The sequence below is a fragment of the Palaemon carinicauda genome, chromosome 10, assembly GCF_036898095.1.
Source record: "Palaemon carinicauda isolate YSFRI2023 chromosome 10, ASM3689809v2, whole genome shotgun sequence".
Classification (NCBI taxonomy): domain Eukaryota; kingdom Metazoa; phylum Arthropoda; class Malacostraca; order Decapoda; family Palaemonidae; genus Palaemon; species Palaemon carinicauda.
Genome location: NC_090734.1, coordinates 134,883,102 through 134,903,879, shown reverse-complemented (window position 1 = coordinate 134,903,879; position 20,778 = coordinate 134,883,102). Strand labels below are relative to the sequence as shown.

The 20,778-nt window shown below is 37.6% G+C and overlaps 2 protein-coding genes across 2 annotated transcripts in view; one reads left to right on the top strand and one right to left on the bottom strand.

Annotated features, from left to right (window-relative positions):
• Positions 1-11,611, top strand: part of LOC137648799 (peroxisomal N(1)-acetyl-spermine/spermidine oxidase-like) — a 25,898-nt gene extending 14,287 nt beyond the window's left edge. Inside the window, exons 6-12 of the mRNA XM_068381947.1 lie at positions 1,914-1,986; positions 4,972-5,100; positions 5,733-5,948; positions 6,595-6,711; positions 8,164-8,351; positions 9,665-9,791; positions 10,189-11,611. Of these exons, the coding sequence (XP_068238048.1) occupies positions 1,914-1,986; positions 4,972-5,100; positions 5,733-5,948; positions 6,595-6,711; positions 8,164-8,351; positions 9,665-9,791; positions 10,189-10,308 (970 nt within the window). The 3' untranslated portion in view covers positions 10,309-11,611. The remainder of the gene's footprint in view (positions 1-1,913; positions 1,987-4,971; positions 5,101-5,732; positions 5,949-6,594; positions 6,712-8,163; positions 8,352-9,664; positions 9,792-10,188) is intronic.
• Positions 1-20,778, bottom strand: part of LOC137648803 (esterase OVCA2) — a 162,439-nt gene that overhangs the window by 131,169 nt on the left and 10,492 nt on the right. The window lies entirely within an intron of this gene.

Genomic DNA, 20,778 nt, shown 5'->3' with positions numbered 1-20,778 from the left:
AAGTCACACCAAAGAGCCTATCTAAAGCTCTAAAGTTTAATCAAAGTCTAAAAAACTAATGATCTCATTTAGTCCAATTATCTGGCAACAAATACCAACCTACTTACTACGTATCCATGGAGCAAGGGGAAAAGATCTCCACTGATAAAATAAGAGGGGCAATGCTATGGAAATCTTGTTTGAGTACAGATTAGATGTCCTTTTGAGAATAATAACATGTTCACTAAACAATAAGAACAGAATAAATTAAAGAAATCACTTGCTCTTGGGGCTATGACAAAGCTTATGGAATGGAAAGTGTCCATGAGAAGATTATTGGCCTTAAGCAGAATGCTCACGATGAATTCTATATCATCGAAGAGATTAAGCCATTAAGTCAAGAACTATTGGGGAAATTTTATAAGAATGTGCCGAGTTAATAAGGCTTTGAACATGGGTTACTTACCAAAGGAGTATAGGCTAGAATACGGGCAAGACCAATGAGTGAAGCTTAACTTTTAGTGAGGTGTGGCCCGATCAAATTGGGGAAGAAAAAAGCTAAGAGCAGAAGAGATAAAAAAAAGTGATGTGTCACAAACATTTAACTTTTACTTCAGACGTCATTTCCTTTTAGGAAGGACCATTCATGGGAAACTTCAGATACCATTTTTGTTACTTGACAAACCTCTGTTCAAAGAAATAACAAACCCAAAAGAAATCGAATTTGATGATTCAGTTTGGCTATTAAGATCTGGGACTAACTGCATTGAGAGATACTGAATGGTTTGGTTTACCAGAGACAATTGAAATGGCCTGGTTTACCAGAAACAATTGATGCCAGCAAAGAACAAGGAAAAAAATAATAAATACACAGATTTACTTCCTTCCTTAGCCCTAACTATCCTACGATACAGGAAGTTAATTCCTATTCAGATTTCTGGATATGACTCAGCGCTAGGACAGGGATGACCGTTGAGCGCCAAGAAGCAAAAAAATAAAAGGATAGCACTGCAGTTGAACTATGAAGTAAAAGTTGAGATGGACAGCAAGATGGAAGAGAGGAAGCTGGAACGGAGATATAGTAGAAGAGTGCAGCTAAATGCACCTCCACACGAGAGGCAAATGCATGGCGGGCAGTCACTGTTACCAATTTTGTTATATGGGTGACGATCAAGTATAGATGACGTCATAGACGAGGAAACAACGGGCAAACCAATGAAGTGCCTGTGCCTGTTATTGAGGCACTGGATGGGCGCTTGACTGTTGTCTGACACAACTCTGACTGCACTCTGCCCTCTGCCCAGTGTATGGCCCAAGTCTTACGTTCGCATGCCTGTGCCTACTTCCTGCCTTGGACCGTTTGATCTGGTAACATTGTTTCAAAGCGCGAGAATTATGGGCAAATCAGAGTGCCCGCCCTGCATTTTCCCCTCATGTGGATGGATCCTAAGAGCCAAAGGGGCACTCCAAAGATGCTTATGTGATGGCTAAAGCAAAAGTTACACTGACTACATCTTGGTCAATATCAGTTTGATTCCACATTTCAATCAAGATTCCTTAACATTCCCTTCAGTTTTTTGTAGTAATATAAAGGTTAATACACAAGCATTTCATAAGACAAAGGTTTATTTTCATTGCAATGACTTTCTATTGATTCGAAATATCTGAATTATGAGTAAACAGCCCAGTTTTTCTTGGTGAGTTTGAAATTAATATGCTTTTATTTTTTATAAGGCATTCTATTTAGCAATTATTGCTAATCATACTCTTTTTGATATAAAGAATTAGAATCTACACTAGATATGAAATCCTTCCTGGATTTAATCGTTCCTTCTTTGTTATCATTTTCATAATGAACTGCTTAGTATCAAACATCTTGCTGTTGATAAAAATGTTTGCCACTCAACATTTTAATAAGCTTTTACTACCAACAGATTTCCAAGAGTTTACCAGAACTATGGGGCTGACCCAGCGGAGAAAGACGCCTGGTTCCACTACTTGCACAAGGTAAAAATTCAGTTCCAACCTTGGAACATATACTGAACACATGTGCACTCTTTCACTTATCCCTAGAAACATCCTTAATGAACTAATCATACTAATTTTTTTCTACGAGGCATTATGCATTATTAAATATACTTGATAAAATATAACTAGTAAATATTCCTGCAATGCTAGTAGAGCAAAGGGTTTCCTTTTCCTTTGGACAGTAATAGCCATCCGGTTGCAGCCAAGGAGGAGCTGTTGAGTCTACAGTACACCAAAGAGTGCATATTCGCGGGGTACCCCTCCATATGTGTTCCTGAGTTGTACCAGAGTTTGTTTTATGGTCCAATTGGATTCCTTTTTAGTTTAAGCTTACTCTCTCTGAGCAACAGCTCTTGCCTTAATATAGTTCTTCTTCCCCACCGTTATCCGTACATTAAGGGATCGGCTGCCTCATGCGCCCTCTCCAATGTCTTCCACCAAACCTCTTCTCTCCATATCATCCTTTACCTTATCTCGCTTTCTAATTCTCTGCCTCCCTCCCGATCTCCTATCCCTAACAGGTTCCTCCCAAGCCCTTCTCCTGTTTCTCATAATGAGCATGTCTACCGTCATTAATGAACCAGGGTTTGCCCTATATTTAGCATTTTGACTCACGAAAAGAGATGCACCTATCAATTTCGTTGACCAGATTTTCATTTAAGAGAAGGATGTAAATACCAGACTGAAATTTGCATTTTGAGTGATCTGCATTTGAACAGGTCACAGTTGTACTCTTAAATGAAAATTTAGTCAACATGATTGATAGGTGTTAAAATGCTGAATGCAGGAAAAGCCCTGTTTCAATATTATACAGTATATACACACATACATACACACACACACACAGATATATATATATATATATATATATATATATATATATATATATATATATATATATATATATATATATATATATATATATATACATATAGATATATATATATATATATATATATATATATATATATATATATATATATATATATATATACACATATATATACATATATATTCCTCAGTACTTCATCATACCGATTGACTTCAAAAGAATAAGTTGGTCATGAGGTTGGACATTCCATCACAGGTGTACAAGCCACCTGGTTCAAAATTCATCAACTTTCCCCTCCCTCATATTTCAAACATATATTTATAGATACACAATATACAATTATGCATATCCATATTGAAGATTGCATCCAGGTGGCCCTCATTAACCCACTATAGACCTGACAAAGAATCACTTGAAAAATTGGTTTGAAACACGTGTTGGCACCAAATATAAAATGGAATCAACTATTTAAGTCTTAAGCGGCCCACACACACTCAAATTTTTGGTCCAATTTTTTTATGTCAAATTATTTGACATGAATTTGATCATGTGTGGCGTAATTTGATGGCCTAAAAGGATTGATGTCAAGTTTTTTACTGATCTGATTTCAGTAGATATTTTTTGAGCCAAAGTCAAATAATTTGTGCGTGTGGTACCTAGCAATAATTTGGGCAAATTAGTTAGTGATTAGACATAATCTGAGGAGGACGTGCGCGGCTCATCGTCATCATGGCTCCAACAAAACATGAAAAGAAATTTCTTCTTGAGCTTATTGATGTTTATAGAAGTTTACCACAACTTTGGAACATTAAAAGTGACTGTTATAGTGACAGAAAAAAAAAATATGGCATATGAGACTCTTCTACAGAAAAGGGATTTTGACAAAGGAAAAATCTATTTCTGGGGAGATACCTGTGACGCCCGGTGAAAATCCGGAAGGGACGAAAGTGAAAGATATTCGGGTAATCCTGTAGATGGAACACTTGATGCAGGAAGATATTTTGGTAACTTTAACCCAAATGCATAAGTATAATTCATATGAATGATCCAAAAGACAGTTACACTCTAATTTACTTATATTAGTAATAAATGCTTTTTCGCATTACATAATTTTGTAAGAATGAGACACATTTGAACATATATTGCTCATTTATGATTTATGTATTCACGTTTATTTAGTTTATTCTTCTGAATCTTTTCATTTTGTTAAAATTCATCTCGTACAAGGACATGTTTATATAAGATTTGATTTCATTATGGTTATTCATAATTTAGTTCACTAATAGAAATGTATTTGAACAATCAGCATCTTCTTACCTTTATGTACGACTGCAAATATGTGTTGATGGCGTTGCACATATCTATAACGATACCACCAATGGCTTGAGGAGAAATGGCACTCAGGAATTTCAGGTCTTCGAATGTATTTCCAGTAGCCAAGAAGCGGAGAGTTATTGAGAGTCTTTCAAATGGTGATATTGCACAACCCATCGCTGTGTTTTCTTTGGTTATATGTGGTCTCACAAGATCTAATAGTTTGTCAAATGATTCTCCGTCCATGCGAAGAGAGTTCTTGAAAACATCAGGTTCACTAATTCTCAGTTCATTTAATAAAGGTGCATGAACAAATCGTTCACGACACAAATACCATTGCTGGGCCCACTTTCGTCTCTTTCGTTTCTGTGTGCTCTTCAACGCTAAGCCAAGAGCCAACACTGTATATGCATCCATGATGACACTCGGGAGCAAAATGAAAATTCGATGAGAAGTTTGAGCGTGTAGGGTGAACGTCAAACCGTCAAATAATTTGACATAAAAAATTTGAGCAAAAATTTGAGCTCGTGTGGGCCGCTTTAGTGTTTTCCTGAAACCTATGATAACACAGATACCCAAAGCTTGTAATTGGGCAAGATTAACTGGTATAATCATCATCTCCACCTACGCCTATTGACGCAAAGGGCCTCGGTTAGATTTCGCCAGTCGTCTCTATGTCTGGTATAATAGATAAATATATATTGATTACCTCTGCATTTGATGTAAGTAATCGGCAAGTAATTCAGAAGAAGAATTCTACCTAAGCTTAAGATGACAAAACTGCAATTATTATTGATGGAATCATTTTGATTTTTCAGTGGGTGCTCCAGGAGACAGGATTAAGTGACTGGAGAAATCAGTCTGGTCGAGATGCTGATCATTTTACCGACTTGGGTATTGACAATCAGTGGGCCGATGGCTATGACACTCTCACGAATCACATCAAAGTAAGTAGTCGATGGATATTTATTGTTATTATTATCATTATTAATAGGTAAGCTACAACCCTTGTTGGAAAAGTACGATGCTATAGCCCCAAGGGCTCCAATAGTAAAAAATAAATAGCCCAGTATGGAAGGGGAATAAAGATTTACATAAAATAAATAAGAAGTAATGTACAATATAAAATAATTTAAGACCAGTAATACGTTAAAATAGATCTTTCTTATATAAAGTATAAAGATAGACTTATATTAGGCTATTCAAAACAAAAACATCTCTAGCAACTTTTGAACTTTTGAAGTTTAGAAAAAAAAAATCTAGATATTTCTTCATGAATCTTATATGTAACTACAAAGTTACACCAGAATAATATTTGAAAGTCAACAAAACAAATCTTCCCAGATACGGCTTGTAGGTAGGGGCTATGTCATTTACTCTAAGAGCCCTAGCCTAAAGCCAAGTAGTCTAAGAGGCAAGCTCCAGGCAATCAGAACGAACGAATGAACGGCTTAGCAATTCAGGGTGACAAGTTGTAAAAAGTTAAAACATTTGAAGTCCATTACAAAAAAAAAAAAAAATACTGATCTTTTCTCTATCTTTATCTTAACTGGAAATTGATTTCCCCATCTCTTCACAGAAAAGTATTCCAGACGCCAAAATAAAAATGTCTTCGCCAGTCTGCAAGATCTTCTGGAAATCAAGGTCAAGTCGTCGGGCCGTAGTTGTGACCGCTGCACAGGAAGCCTACACTGCAGATTACGTCCTTGTCACAGCATCCATTGGGCATTTGAAAGAGAGACACGACAAGCTTTTCTCGCCACTCCTCCCTAGCTCATACAGACAGCATTTTAATGTGAGAATACCATTCGATTAACAAATATGATTTTGAGAACTTGTATATTCTTTACTATAGTTAGCAGCAGTCACAATACATCCCCTTACAAATTTCAAACTATATCAACTTATAATGTGTTGTGACTCCTATTAATGCGGGAGACAACATAACTGGCTATGACGTCATCAGGGGGTGGGGCTTATTTTCCCCGGAATCTCTGCGGCGACTATTTATTTTACTGTGAGATTCCCAAGATATGTTCCACTGAGAAATCCTTGAAGGAGCTGCTTTCATTTCGAGAACTCAATGAATTTCCCTTATTTTGATCTCTGATCCTCACAGTAAAATATATATTTTTAGCATTGATCCAATAATTTTTGTTGTTTCTTTGTGATGACTCAATCTACTCTTTGCATTTTAATAATAATCCTCTTTGTGTATTTTTGCAAGACTTCACAAACAATTCTCCCTTTTAACCGATTTACTGCACTTTAACTCGGATAACCCCAAGAGATCACATTATTTGTCATTCCCTGAATTTGAAGTGAGATTTTTATACGACTGGACCCCTTACCACCTAATTGCATTCTTTTCATAGTTCACATTAATTTTACTTTACCCCATGATATATACCACTAACGTTTGAAAAATTCATATCTTACAGAAAATCGAACTAGGCATTGTAGATAAAGTTCAGATTGGATGGAACACCCCGTGGTGGAGCGCTGACCCTCTAGATCTGCAAGTTATATTCACTCAGATGTCACTACCCACAAATGAGGTAAACTTAAAAGATCTCTGGAATGTAAGAAACACAAAAATGCAATCTAATTCTTTATAGTTAGCACTACATACTATATAAAATAGAAATTAGAAGGCAAGATAAGGTGAAGGATGATATGGAAAGAAGAGGCTTAGAAGAGGATGTCTTTGATAGAAGGCATTGGAGAGGACGCATCAGGCAACTGACCCCTTAATGTAGTGATAACGGTGGGAAAGAAGAAGACAATATTAAATAGAAATTATATTTTAAAACAATTACTGGTGAATGCTTTTATGATGAAAGTTTATAGCCCTACCACCATAAACAGCGGGTTTCACATTGCGTCATGTAGATATTTATGCTCCAGGGGCTTGAGTAAAAAAATTATTTTCTGAATCTATGTTCTTTCTTGTTACTTTCATGACTTAGTCAATTACACTGGGATAGGCTAAGGTTCTTGATAGAGTCAATTGATTCAGCTTTGTATAGGCTGTAACATCTACTGCCTCAACACATGTAAGAATGTAAGAAACACAAAAATGCAATCTAATTCTTTATAGTTAGCACTACATACTATATAAAATAGAAATTAGAAGGCAAGATAAGGTGAAGGATGATATGGAAAGAAGAGGCTTAGAAGAGGATGTCTTTGATAGAAGGCATTGGAGAGGACGCATCAGGCAACTGACCCCTTAATGTAGTGATAACGGTGGGAAAGAAGAAGACAATATTAAATAGAAATTATATTTTAAAACAATTACTGGTGAATGCTTTTATGATGAAAGTTTATAGCCCTACCACCATAAACAGCGGGTTTCACATTGCGTCATGTAGATATTTATGCTCCAGGGGCTTGAGTAAAAAAATCATTTTCTGAATCTATGTTCATTCTTGTTACTTTCATGACTTAGTCAATTACACTGGGATAGGCTAAGGTTCTTGATAGAGTCAATTGATTCAGCTTTGTATAGGCTGTAACATCTACTGCCTCAACACAATCCGTCTTAACTTCACTACCCGTTTTAACTAGAGATAGTTGCAACCATATTCTCATATGAATAATTTCAATCTTTCTCATTCATGACTCTCAGCTGTGAATTTTCTTCTCACCAAAATGGCACCGATAGATTTAATTGTCGGTAATTCCCCATCATATATTCTACTTTAGATTATCCCTTACAGGCTCCCATAAGAGCAGAAGCCCACCATCCGTAATAATGCCTTACAATACCAAAGCAAAGCTAAATTTCTAATCTACATATGCAATTGGGAAATAGCTACATTTTCATATTACTCATATAGTTTTTAGATGTTATTAAACCACTTAGTTATATTCCTCGCATAATAAAATTTAGATTTTTCATTATCAACAGAATTTTGGAATACCATAAGCTTAATCCAAATACCTTATGTCATACAAACTTTTCGCTTTGATCCCTTCTAACATCAAACATTGACACACTTTTGCAGGCATGGCTGTATGGCATCATGGAGTACTCGAGCATCCACCAGCAAACTCCCATAATCCAGGCTTTCGTCTCGGGAAATGATGCCTTGCATATGGAGAGCCTCACAGACGCCGAAGTTCAGGACCATGTCGTGCGTTTCCTCCAGGCAGTGACAAAACAGACCGTTCCACCACCAACCTTCTTCAGGAGGTACGCTATTGTTTTAAGTCTTTTATTGCCATTGGTGACTTAATCAAATTTTGAAAAAGGTTAGCGTCTTTTAAAATCGACAAACCGTTGCAAGGTGGTATTTATTGGAAAGGTCTTTATGAGAGCTTTCCAATAAATACCACCAAGCTATGGTTTGTGTGGTCTTGAAAAATTTTGCTACATCAGAAGTGTTGTTGAATTTACCACTGGCAGTGAAAAGGTTAATGTAGTCGCCGAGTATCTTATCTCAAGTTTTCTTATATATATATATATATATATATATATATATATATATATATATATATATATATATATATATATATATATATATATATATATATATATATATATATATATATATGTATGTATGTATCTCTTCTCTGTTTTTATATGAATAGGCTCATTTGATAAAATATTAATTTCATCTGGTGAGAGGGTTTGCATATAACCAGGACCAGCAAAGCTGTACTAGTTAGGGTCATCCATACTACGTTGGTTTGCTGTGAGCGCTTTAAGACGAAAATCATCCATATCACCAATCCGCATTGACCAGTGTGGTGATGAAAACTGGCCAAACGACAGACATGAATAAAAATATGTCTGAGGCCTTTGTCCTGCAGAGGACTAGAAACGGCTGCATTAGTTGTTATTTCATCTGCACTTTAATCATGTCTCTGTTCTGTTCTAAAGCTTATAGGCATTTTATTCAGCGGTGATGTGGCAATTTACTACTGTCCTTTGAAATAAACATAATATTACTAATGATAGTAATACTATCAATAATATCACCATGACCTCTGCTTATATCAGAAAAGATAAGTAACCCTTTCAAATTCTTGTTTGCTATGTTATTCATATCATTTCCACTCCCTAAGAGAGATTAGTTCACCAAACTTTCAACTGGGCTCCACAAGGCACGAGAAGACTAGCAGACTAATAGGTTATAAATTTCTGATGCCCATTCTATTTGTGCAAGTTTATCCAGCCAATCAGTGGCTACCTCCCTCTTGGTGAGGGTAAAAGAGACTCTTTAGCGATGCTTAAGCAACTCTTCTAGGAGAACACTAAAATCAAACAATTGTTCTCTAGTCTTTAGTAGTGCACTAGCCTCTGTACCAGTTTTCCATTATCTTGGGTTAGAGTTCACTTGATTAAAGGTACACTCAGGCACACTATTCTATGTTTCCTTATTTCCTTTCTTCAATTGGCTATTTTCCCAGTTGGAGCCCTTGGGGTGGTAGCTTAGCAAATAATAATAATAATAATAATAATAATAATAATCTGTCATTTCCCTTTCATTTACATATTGACAGATCCAAATGGCATGAGAACATCTGGATGCGAGGCTCCTACTACTCTTTCGTCACTGTAGAAGGAGATCAACAGGGTTTGAAATCAAGAGCACCACTGAGGAAGCCAATTGTAAATCATTTTGGAAAGGTATGAAATTAGTGACATGAATAGTAATGATGAAAAAAGTTGGATATAATCAATGCTAGGCTTCTTCTGTTTGATTATTATCATAAAAAGACAAAGAGAAGTATTTGCCAGTTGTTCAAAAGATATCAAGCTTTTGATATTTAGAACCTCGGTTCAAACGTGAGCTAGCTTTGTTCTCAGAGTACATGCAATACTCTTCCACTGATTTACCTTAGAGCTTCCATTTCAAGTTATCATTCTATATCATTGACAAACGTAAGCTTGCTTTGTTCACAAAGCTAGCTGATTTACCTTTCAGATCTTATATTTAGTATTCCGTTCGTGGCCTCTTAACTTCAGTACGTCTGCAGTACTGGATAATAACGATGATAACTTAAAACTTACTTTATTTTTCCAGGTGATTTTCTGGGCAGGAGAGCACACACACAACACAAGATATGGCACAGTCGATGGTGCTATGAAGAGTGGCAACATCGCAGCCAACGCGATAAAAAATTATGACAGTAGCAGACCCTAAGATCATGACTGAATCCAAATAGGGCTTCAGTCCCCTGATCACTGATAGACTGCCAAGAACTTGTTGGAAAAGAATGATTATAATTTTGATACATTATTGATTTATCTGTTAATTACGATGGATTAAGTTTAATAAATATGTTACGGCCCTTCCCTTTGATGAAGGAATTACTGTATCTAAATGGAAGACAGCCTGTGAATTGTGGTTTTCACACGCCCCTGATGTATACACGACACCCACAAGGTGCTCGCGCGAGGGTAGTAACCTCTGCATTCCATGATTTTATCTTTCTCTGGTATATTTGGAAGATTTATATCAGATAAGTGTAAAGAAGGACTTTTTCACCGGGCGTCACAGGTCTCTCCCCAGAAATAGATTTTTCCTTCGTCAAAATCCCTTATTGATTTAGCTTACCCAGATGGATTAAATATAAGAAAACAAAATCTTGATTTCTCTGGTAATTTGGATTAAGTTTAACAAATAATATCTGGATGTTCTTAGTATATTATTTTACATTTTTAATTTAGATTAACATTGTCTACTTTATTTTATTACATTCTTCATAAATTAACCCGTAACAATTGCATTTATAGATCTGGTAATCATTCAAGGCCCTATATGTTTTCACTTTAGCATTTATGTAATTCGATTCTTTAACTGCTGCTATAAATTGCAAGCCAAATCTTTAGTCTTCAACTATGTTAACATCAGTAGAGTAACTTGATCTTTAAAATAAATTGTTTCTTGCAAGTAGACTGAATATAATCTTTAGTCTTCAGTTATGCTAACATCAGTAGAATAACTTCATCTTTATACTAAATTGTTTCTTGCAAGTAGACTGAATATAATCTTTAGTCTTCAGTTATGCTAACATCAGTAAAATAACTTGGTCTTTATACTAAATTGTTTCTTGCAAGTAGACTGAATATAATCTTTAGTCTTCAGTTATGCTAACATCAGTAGAATAACTTGGTCTTTATACTAAATTGTTTCTTGCAAGTAGACTGAATATAATCTTTAGTCTTCAGTAATGCTAATATCAGTAGAATAACTTCATCTTTATACTAAATTGTTTCTTGCAAGTAGACTGAATATAATCTTTAGTCTTCCGTTATGCTAACATCAGTACAATAACTTGGTCTTTATACTAAATTGTTTCTTGCAAGTAGACTGAATATAATCTTTAGTCTTCAGTTATGCTAACATCAGTACAATAACTTGGTCTTCATACTAAATTGTTTCTTGCAAGTAGACTGAATATAATCTTTAGTCTTCAGCTATGCTAACATCAGTAGACTTAATATAAATGGAGAAAATAAAGCCCAATGCAGAATGTCTAATTTTATTACACTTTCCTCTCTGTTTGTGTAAATCATTTGCCTCCTCTTGGTGACTGTGCTCTTGTGAAATAAACGAGACTCATCTTAGTATTTTCAACCTCGTATAATAATGCATTTGAAAAATTGCTGACTCGACATTTAGTTCCGATTTCATCTCAAAATCTAATACTGCTTAGTATGCAGCCTAATGCTGAAAAGAAGCTGAGCAGTAAATAATAACCCCCCAAAAAGATGAATAAAATTTTTCAGTGTATAGATAACAAAAATGGGTTTCACATGCCCTTAAACTTTGTACCCTAAATAATCTACTCTGTTGAAAAACAACAATTGTTGAGCATAGTTGCAGCAAAATAATTTTGAAAATAATTATCAAATGATCACCTCAAGTACTACTGAATACAATATTAGGAATTATAAAGGATTTGTTCTTATCTAAATTGTTTGTATCAACATTTACCATTATTTGATCTGATAAAAGTGTTATTTAGAAGAGACACATTATGGAATGTGTTAAATCTAGAGGAATCAAACTAATAAAACATTTGCTGAAGGTTTTAGAGATAATACTTGATGGAAGAAATTACCAATTGTAAAGATTGGTGAACAAGAGTGCCTTTTCATAAGAGAAAGTTGCAGTTGATGTTGTCTTTATAACAAGACAGTTCCAGCAAAGAGAAGCTGGAAGCTAATAAGAAGCTCTATTGTGGATTTGAAGACTTAAAGATGGCATTTAATAGCATACCAAGGGAGGAGTATTTTGGTGTTAGAAGAGGAATGTGCCAGATAAATTGGTGAGGTTGGTGAAAATAATGTATAAAAGTACAATCACAGCGGTAAAACCAACCTTTTGCAAGAGAAGTTTTGAATTTAGAATCGGTTTACATCAAGGATTGATACTGAACGCGTTTTTGTTTGTTATGCTTATGGGTTTACCAAGTGGAGGAATTAGATAAGAATATCATTAATAATTAATATATACAGGTGATCTGGTGGCTGACAAAGAATGGCAGAGATTGGTAACAGATGTATGAATCTCTTGAATGGAGCGATATGAAAGTAAACGCGGATAAAACTAGGATTAAGGTGTCCACCAAACACGGAAGAATTGAATATTTCATACATGGTACAAGAGATCTAGATTCAAAACAGGTAGAGAATTTCAAATAATTTGGATTTACTATGGCTAAAAGTACTGTAAAGACTGCTCTGGGGGAAACGGAGCGACAGCGAGGGTAGTGTGATAAAGGAATACCAAAGGAGCTTGATATAAAGTTCTAATATACTGTAATCAGACCAATTATGATTCATTTAAAAACATGGGTATTAAGATGAAAAGAACATATGTTGGAGCCTACAGAAAAGGGCATTTTGAGAAGGTTTCTGGGGATCTCATTAAGTTAAATGCTGACAAATGAAGAAATTAGAAGTGCTGGGATAGCAAAGATTACTGACATGATAAAAGTCCATATTAAGATGGCATGTATTATGGATATTGTGAGGGGGAAGGAGTGAAGAAGGCTTGGTTGGAACCTGTGAGGGTGGAAGGTCAAGCCAGAAGCAAAGAATTAGATGGTGTGATGAAGTGTAGGAAGATTTGGAGAATTATTTGGGTGTAATGCACATGCAACAAGCAATACACATACAATTGAAGAGAAATGCTCTCTCTTGTCCTTCCATTTAGTATGCATAACTGCCACTGGGCTCCCATCAGCCTAAACGATAAAAATCGTTGAATGTACACAAGCAATTGTCACCCTTACGAGACCCTTCGGATACTTTCAATTACTCCTGCTTTGGCCTTTGTATCAGAGGCCCCATTTCAATGACTCAAAGATGGCATTTCATGGGACCTCCTGTTCTGCGTGTTATGTAAATGACATAATGGTATTCTCCCCTCCAAACAAGACCACCTACGACACCTACCATCATCCTTGAGCGCCTGCAGCAGAACAGCATTGTAGTCAGGTATGAAAAGTTTACCTTTGGTGCCAGGGAAGTGGGACTCTTGGGTTATCGCCTCACGCCTGAGGGCATTCACTCCCAAACCCCAGAAGGTAGCAGCAATGCAGAAGTTCCCCACACCTCAACTGTTCTAGCATTGCAGATCTTGGGCATGGTGAACTATTAACACCAGACCTTGCCAGGCATTGCCGCCACTCTTGTACCACTACTACTCCCTCAAGGACAAGCAAAAAACCTGAAGTGGGGCCCCTTCCAGGAGGCGATATTTTTCAACGCAAAGAAAGCCTTATCAAGTACTACTGCTCTTACCTTTCACGTGCAAACAGCATCCCTCCTACTCTCCACTGATGTCAGTGATGTTACAGTATGGACAGTACTCAAAAATATGATCAACTGATTGCCCCGCCCCTTGGCCTTCTTCGGTAGAAACTTTCCAAGGTGAAATCCACCTACTCTACCTTCAATTGCGTACTGCTGGCGGTGTATTTGGCTGTCCATCATTTCCGCCACTTCTTAGAGGGCATATCCTTCATCATTTGCACGGACCACATACCCTCTGTGCATGCCTTCACTCGACAGTCTCATACCTAGTTTGCCCATCACACTGGTTACTATCCACCTGGGAATGGAATACAAGGCCTTAGCAGAAGCCCAATGAAAGGAGCCTAAGTATCAAACCAACAGAACATCCTGCACACCTCTCCATTAGGAAGATGTCCCAATAGATGGCTCCAATGCCACCCTCTTCTGTGACATCAGTGATGATAGGCAACGCCCATGTTTTAATTAATCCATGGCCTCTCACATCCCTTTTGCATATCTACTGCACAGCTTACTGTTATTGAAGTTCATATAGCACAGCAGTATCAAAGATGCCATGGATTAGGACCCCATCTGTACTTCCAGTCAAACTTCACAGGTGTATCAACACACAGATTTGGGTATCAGTACTTTTCATTAACCTCAGCGTCGTTTCGCTCATATTCCCGTTGACGTGGTAGGCCCCCTACCCATGTCGCAAGGACACAGTTACCTTTTCACAGTCATTGATCACTTCACTCACAGGCCTGAAACCATCCTCATGCAAGATGCAACTTTCCGGATGGATAACAAGAATAAGCATTCCAAATCATATTACTTCTGACAGGGGCACTACTTTCACCTCTCAATTATTGACATCCTTAGGGCATCTTGTCGGCATCACCCTACATTAAAGGACCACTTACAACTCTTCAACCTACAGAATGGTAGAGCATTTCTATTGTACCTTCAAGGTAGCTTTAATGTCCTGCTGCACTGACTTCAGCTGGTATCCACAACTTTCCTGGGTCCTCCTCTTTCTGAGGATCACTCACATGGATACCATGTATATCTTTTAAAAGTGTTGTTATATTTAAAGAGAATGAAATAAATTTTCTCAGCCGCATAAATAAAAATAAGCAAATTAGAATGTTGTTTTATGTTTCACTAATGCCTCTAAAAACAAAGAAAAACCTTAAGAGACTGGGTGACTGTTTATGAACTTTGGTCCATATGGCCCAGTGTTGGCAAAGTCCACATTATCCAGAGCTGGCAAATTCCACATGGGCCAGTCCTGGCTAAGTCCACATGGCCCAGTGTTGACAAAGTCCACATTCCCCAGTGCTGGCAAAGTCCACATGGCCAAGTGTTAGCAAAGTCCACATGATCCAGAGCTGGCGAAGTCCACATGCCTCAGTTCTGGCAAAGTCCACATGGCCCAGTGTTGGCAAAGTCCACATGATCCACAGCTGGCAAAGTCCTCATGCCCCAGTGCTGGCAAAGTCCACATGGCCCAGTGTTGGCAAAGTCCACATGGCCAAGTGCTAGCAAAGTCCACATGACCCAGTGTTGGCAAAGTTCACACGACCCAGTGTTGGTAAAATCCACATGACCCAGTGCTGGCAAAGTCAACATGGCATAATGTTGACAAAGTTCCCATTGTCCAGTTTTTCACAAAGTCCACATGATCCAGTGCTGGTAAAGTCCACATGATCCAGTGCTGGTAAAGTCCACATGATCCAATGCTGGTAAAGTCCACATGACCCAGTGCTGGCAAAGTCAACATGGCATAATGTTGACAAAGTTCCCATTGTCCAGTTTTTCACAAAGTCCACATGATCCACAGCTGGCAAAGTCCTCATGCCCCAGTGCTGGCAAAGTCCACATGCCCCAGTGTTGGCAAAGTTCACATGGCCAAGTGCTAGCAAAGTCCACATGACCCAGTGTTGGCAAAGTTCACACGACCCAGTGTTGGTAAAATCCACATGACCCAGTGCTGGCAAAGTCAACATGGCTTAATGTTAACAAAGTTCCCATTGTCCAGTTTTTCACAAAGTCCACATGATCCAGTGCTGGTAAAGTCCACATGATCCAGTGCTGGTAAAGTCCACATGATCCAATGCTGGTAAAGTCCACATGACCCAGTGCTGGCAAAGTTCATGTGGTGTAGTGCCAGCAAAGCTCACATGCCCCAGTGTTGGCAAAGTCCACATGATCCAAAGCTGGCAAAGTCCACATGACCTAAAGTTGGCTAAGTCCACATAGCCCAGTGTTAGCAAAGTCCACATGGCCAAGCGCTGGCAAAGTCCACATGGGCAGATGATTGCAAAGTCCACATGGCCAAGTGCTGGCAAAATCCACATGGCCAAGTACTGGCAAAGTCCACATGGGCAGATGATTGCAAAGTCCACATGGCCAAGTGCTGGCAAAATCCACATGGCCAAGTACTGGCAAAGTCCACATGACCTAGTGTTAGCAAAGTCCACATGGCCCAGTGCTTGCAAAGTCTGCATGGCCCAGTGCTTGCAAAGTCTGCATGGCCCAGTGAATTAAAAGTTGAAAGTGGGCAACAGCAAGACGGAAAAAAGGAAACAAGAAGTAAGGTTAGTCTACAAAGACCTATTAGTACTGCCAATGGTGCACAACATGAGAGGCACCATCATTATGTATGAGTCATCCTGAATAATATTCCCGAACCCCATCATTTACAAAATGACACCTGCACTTTTAATGAGAGAGAGAGAGAGAGAGAGAGAGAGAGAGAGAGAGAGAGAGAGAGAGAGAGAGAGAGAGAGAGAGAGAGATGAAGTTTTAAATAGTTACTTTGCCATGAATGTCCTGTAAAATTCGTCTCATCGATGAATAGATCAGCATAAACATCTGGTTGCCTTCTTAATTTAGCCTTCTTAAAAGAGTTAATGAGCTGAATTTTTTTGAAATTTATAGAATGAATACCAAGTATGAATAGATAAAAGTCTCCTTCATAATGAATTTGCTATTTCTTTTAGGTCATTTGCCTCTCGCACCTCATAAGGTTTGAATTGCTTTTGACTTTCACAAAAAAATATATTATGAACTGAACTGAATGATGAAATTTATGTGACAGAATCCGGTCATTCAGTGATGAAGCAAATTATAAAAATATAAATATTAAATAGGAATACTGTACTCTAACACAAACATACAAACTGAGCTAAACAGCCAAGGCTTGGGCCAAAGAAGTACTTCAGTGCTGAAACATGTCAAAGGTTAAAGGTTAAAGGTGTCTGGTTTCAGTTCCATCAGAATAGATGATCACCAGAACGTCAGCCGGGCAAGCCCAACCCCCCCCCCCCCCCCCCCGTGGTGCCCTACCACAGCAGTAGCCTCCCCAGTAAACAGCTTAAACTCACGGCCCTGGGCCGGGATCGATCTCTTGCCACGCGAATGCGAGGCAAACACGTTACCACTGTATTATTTACAAGTACTATACAGTACCTACAACATGAATTATCTTCATTCAAAGATACTGTACTTTTCCGGCTGGTCCAACAATAGTGTATTTTTAACTTACTGTCACAACCAAATTCCCCTAATTTCCCCTTACTTATCTATGCTTGAATTTAAAATTAAAAATCTAATACAATTTGTATTTTTCCAAGCTATACATATCTGAATCATATATATATCGATTACTACTAGTCTTGTATTCTACAACCGGCCAATCATACAAAAAAATGGTTTGATTACACCCTGCTTACTTGCCAGGCAACCAGAGCACATGCGTATGCAGCAAGAGGACACTTGTCTGCATCGCCTCCTCATAACACTCACCTGGTCAAAGGCTTGCGGGGCGGTTGAGGTGGGATCTTTGAAAAATGACTCATGTTTGTAAAGCTAGGAAAAATACAAATTGTATTAAATTTGTAGTTTATTCCTACACGGATACAACCTTCTGAATAATATATATGGGTAAATAGGTACATAAATACAAGTGGGCCCAGAGGTAGCTGGAGTAAGAGAATTACTAGCGAGCAAGTCAAAATTGGAAGTGCCTCCCAGAGAAGATAAAAATCCCCCCTCTAAAGGCTGCCTCCTCTTCAATGTCTAGATCATTCTGTAACCAAAAATCTTTTACCTCTGTTAAGGGCCTGGTCTTGGATGCTTGAACCCATTGTAAGCAGATCAGGTACTTCTCAGGGTCCCACGCTATGGCCCAAGGCATTATGAGAGTAAAACAGAGCACAGTACTGTACCAAGAGATTGCCAGATTATTACACCCCACTTGGTTACACCTAACTTTCAAGTTAAACATATATAAAAAAGATACATATTATCTGACAAGGGAAACATGCTATCTGCCTTTTTGGTCTCCCCAGGGAAATAGGAGCAGATACTACTCAACTCCTCCTGCATACTAGAATTGAAATGCTAAAGGTAGGCTAACCCAACCAGATATAATACATTTATCCCAAAAGGAACTAACCCTTCCTCTTCAAAACAACAACAAATAGGAAGGCAGAGAAAGATACCCTCAACAAGGCCAAGAGGGACTAACCCATCTCTCTCACTACTGTACTTGAGAGTAGTAGATACCCGCAGAAAAGTCGGTGGGTAAGAGAACATCACCCTCCATGTCCCGAGCATAGCTCAAGGGTTGAGTAGCTATCCTTACCCTTCATCAACCATCCCTAAGAACTGGATAAGAGAAAGGAAACCCCAGCCACTGAGGGGGAAGTAACCTCTCCTTGTACTACCAAAACTCTGCTTCCTATAAAGGTGTCATCACTCTCTATGTTTACAATGAATTGTCAAAACTGATATAGGCTATGCTCAATCCAAGGTTACAAAAGGTTCCAGTTTAGGCTATGCTATATAAGTTGTATCAAATCGAATTAAAACTATCAAGCAAGACTTCTATAAGGCATGATCTATGGAGACTCTTTGCTATTTCACTGGGGTCTTTTCATGTTCTATAAGTAACTGTGGTACAGTAACTTGACTTCTACAAGAGATTTCACAAAATCTAGCATCAGGCTGTATTAGCCAAACCACCTGTTTATGGTTCCAGTCTTTCCCTCAGCAAGTTTACTGTTCTATGCTTTATTCTTCAATCTAATCATCTTATACCTACTGACAACAACACATCTGCTCTCTACTTAATTTCTTATGAATTTGCTGATGATCCAACCCTCCAAACTGTTTCAATTCGACCATCAGCATTTGTTTATAAAATAACTAACCCTCCACATCTCTTGATACTCTTCATCTCCATTGAAAGTAGATTCTCTCATTTTATACTGTACTTGGTTTACCTATATCACTGTTCCAATTCCTGTACAGTATTGGAAGTTTCTTTGTTTTACTTCATACAAAAGTTGAAAGCATCGTGCTACTGCATTCATGTTTTTACTATGAGTGAGAGAGAGCATGTATATATGAGTTTGTTGTGTATAAATGAGCTTACAATACACAACTGTACGTGAAAGTGTGCATATACAGTACCATGATATACATCACTGTACAGTACTATTACAATTCCACTAGACTCTCGTATCAATTTGGGGGACCTTAACACAGTCCTGTGATTATATAAAATATTACCTTTAAATCTATCATTTGACACATGAAAAGTTTCATATGCAAATGAAAAAGATTAAAACCTCCCACACAAATGGAAGACACCTGTAAGTTTAAGTGATTTTACCAAAAAAGATGAGAAGTAGTTACCTATGAATTTTAACCTTGAACTTTTGCAATGAATGCTATCATAAAATCCTAATAGTTATAATTACCTTTGGGTTCTAATTTATTTGCATGAAATGGATCTTCTGAATGGCAAACATGTCCACTTAGGTATTCATATATAATATACTTTAAAGGGAACTGTAGGAATTATTTAGCTATAAATTGACTTTTTTGAAATTATGGGATAATTGCTGTTGAAATAATAACCATGACTCATTCCTCAGGAATTTAGTGCTTCTCAGGGCTATTTACATTACACAAATCATAGTGTTTGTACAGATTTGGAATATTTGGCAGAAACTTGTAGAGCATTTCATTACAAAAACATTTATTTTTATTACAAACACAAGCCTAGATGGAGAAGCATAATTCTACTAACCCTACAGCTCCAACTGGAACAGTAACCTAGTACAGAAAGGAAACCGAGAAGAAAAGAGCTGACCACGAAAGAGAAATAAAAAATGAAGATTTCCATTATTTTCCATTATCCTTATTATTATTACTACCTAAGCTACAACCCTATTTGGAAAAACGATGCTATATGTCCAAGAGCTCCAACAGGGGAAATAGCCCAGTGAGGAAAGGAAATAAGGAAACAAATTGAATAATTTGCCTGTGTAGAGCGTACCTCAAGCAAGAGAACTTAACCCAACACAGTGGAAGACCATGATACTGAAGCTATGACATTACTCTATACTAGAGGACAATGGTTTGATTTTGGAGTGTCCTCCTAGAAGAGCTGCATTCCATAGCTAAAAGTCTTCTACCCTTACCAAGAAAAAAATTTCAACGGAACAATTACAGTAAAGTAGTTAACCCCCCTTAGTGAAGAAGAATTTTTTGGTTATCTTAGTGTTGTCAGATGTATGAGGAAAGAGGAAAATGTGTAAAGATATACCAGACTATTTGGTGTATGTGTAGGCAAAGGAAAAATGAGCCATAACCAAAGAGGGATCCAATGTAGTACTATATGGCCAGTTAAAGGACCCAATAACTTTCTAGCAGTAGTATCTCAACAGCTGGCTTGTGCCTTGGTCATCCTACTACCATGGAACTTGAGGGATGGCTGAGGCAGGGTAACTTAAAGGAGTCATTACGAAATATTTAAATTGCTTAAAACATATGTGATTTAATCCTACAC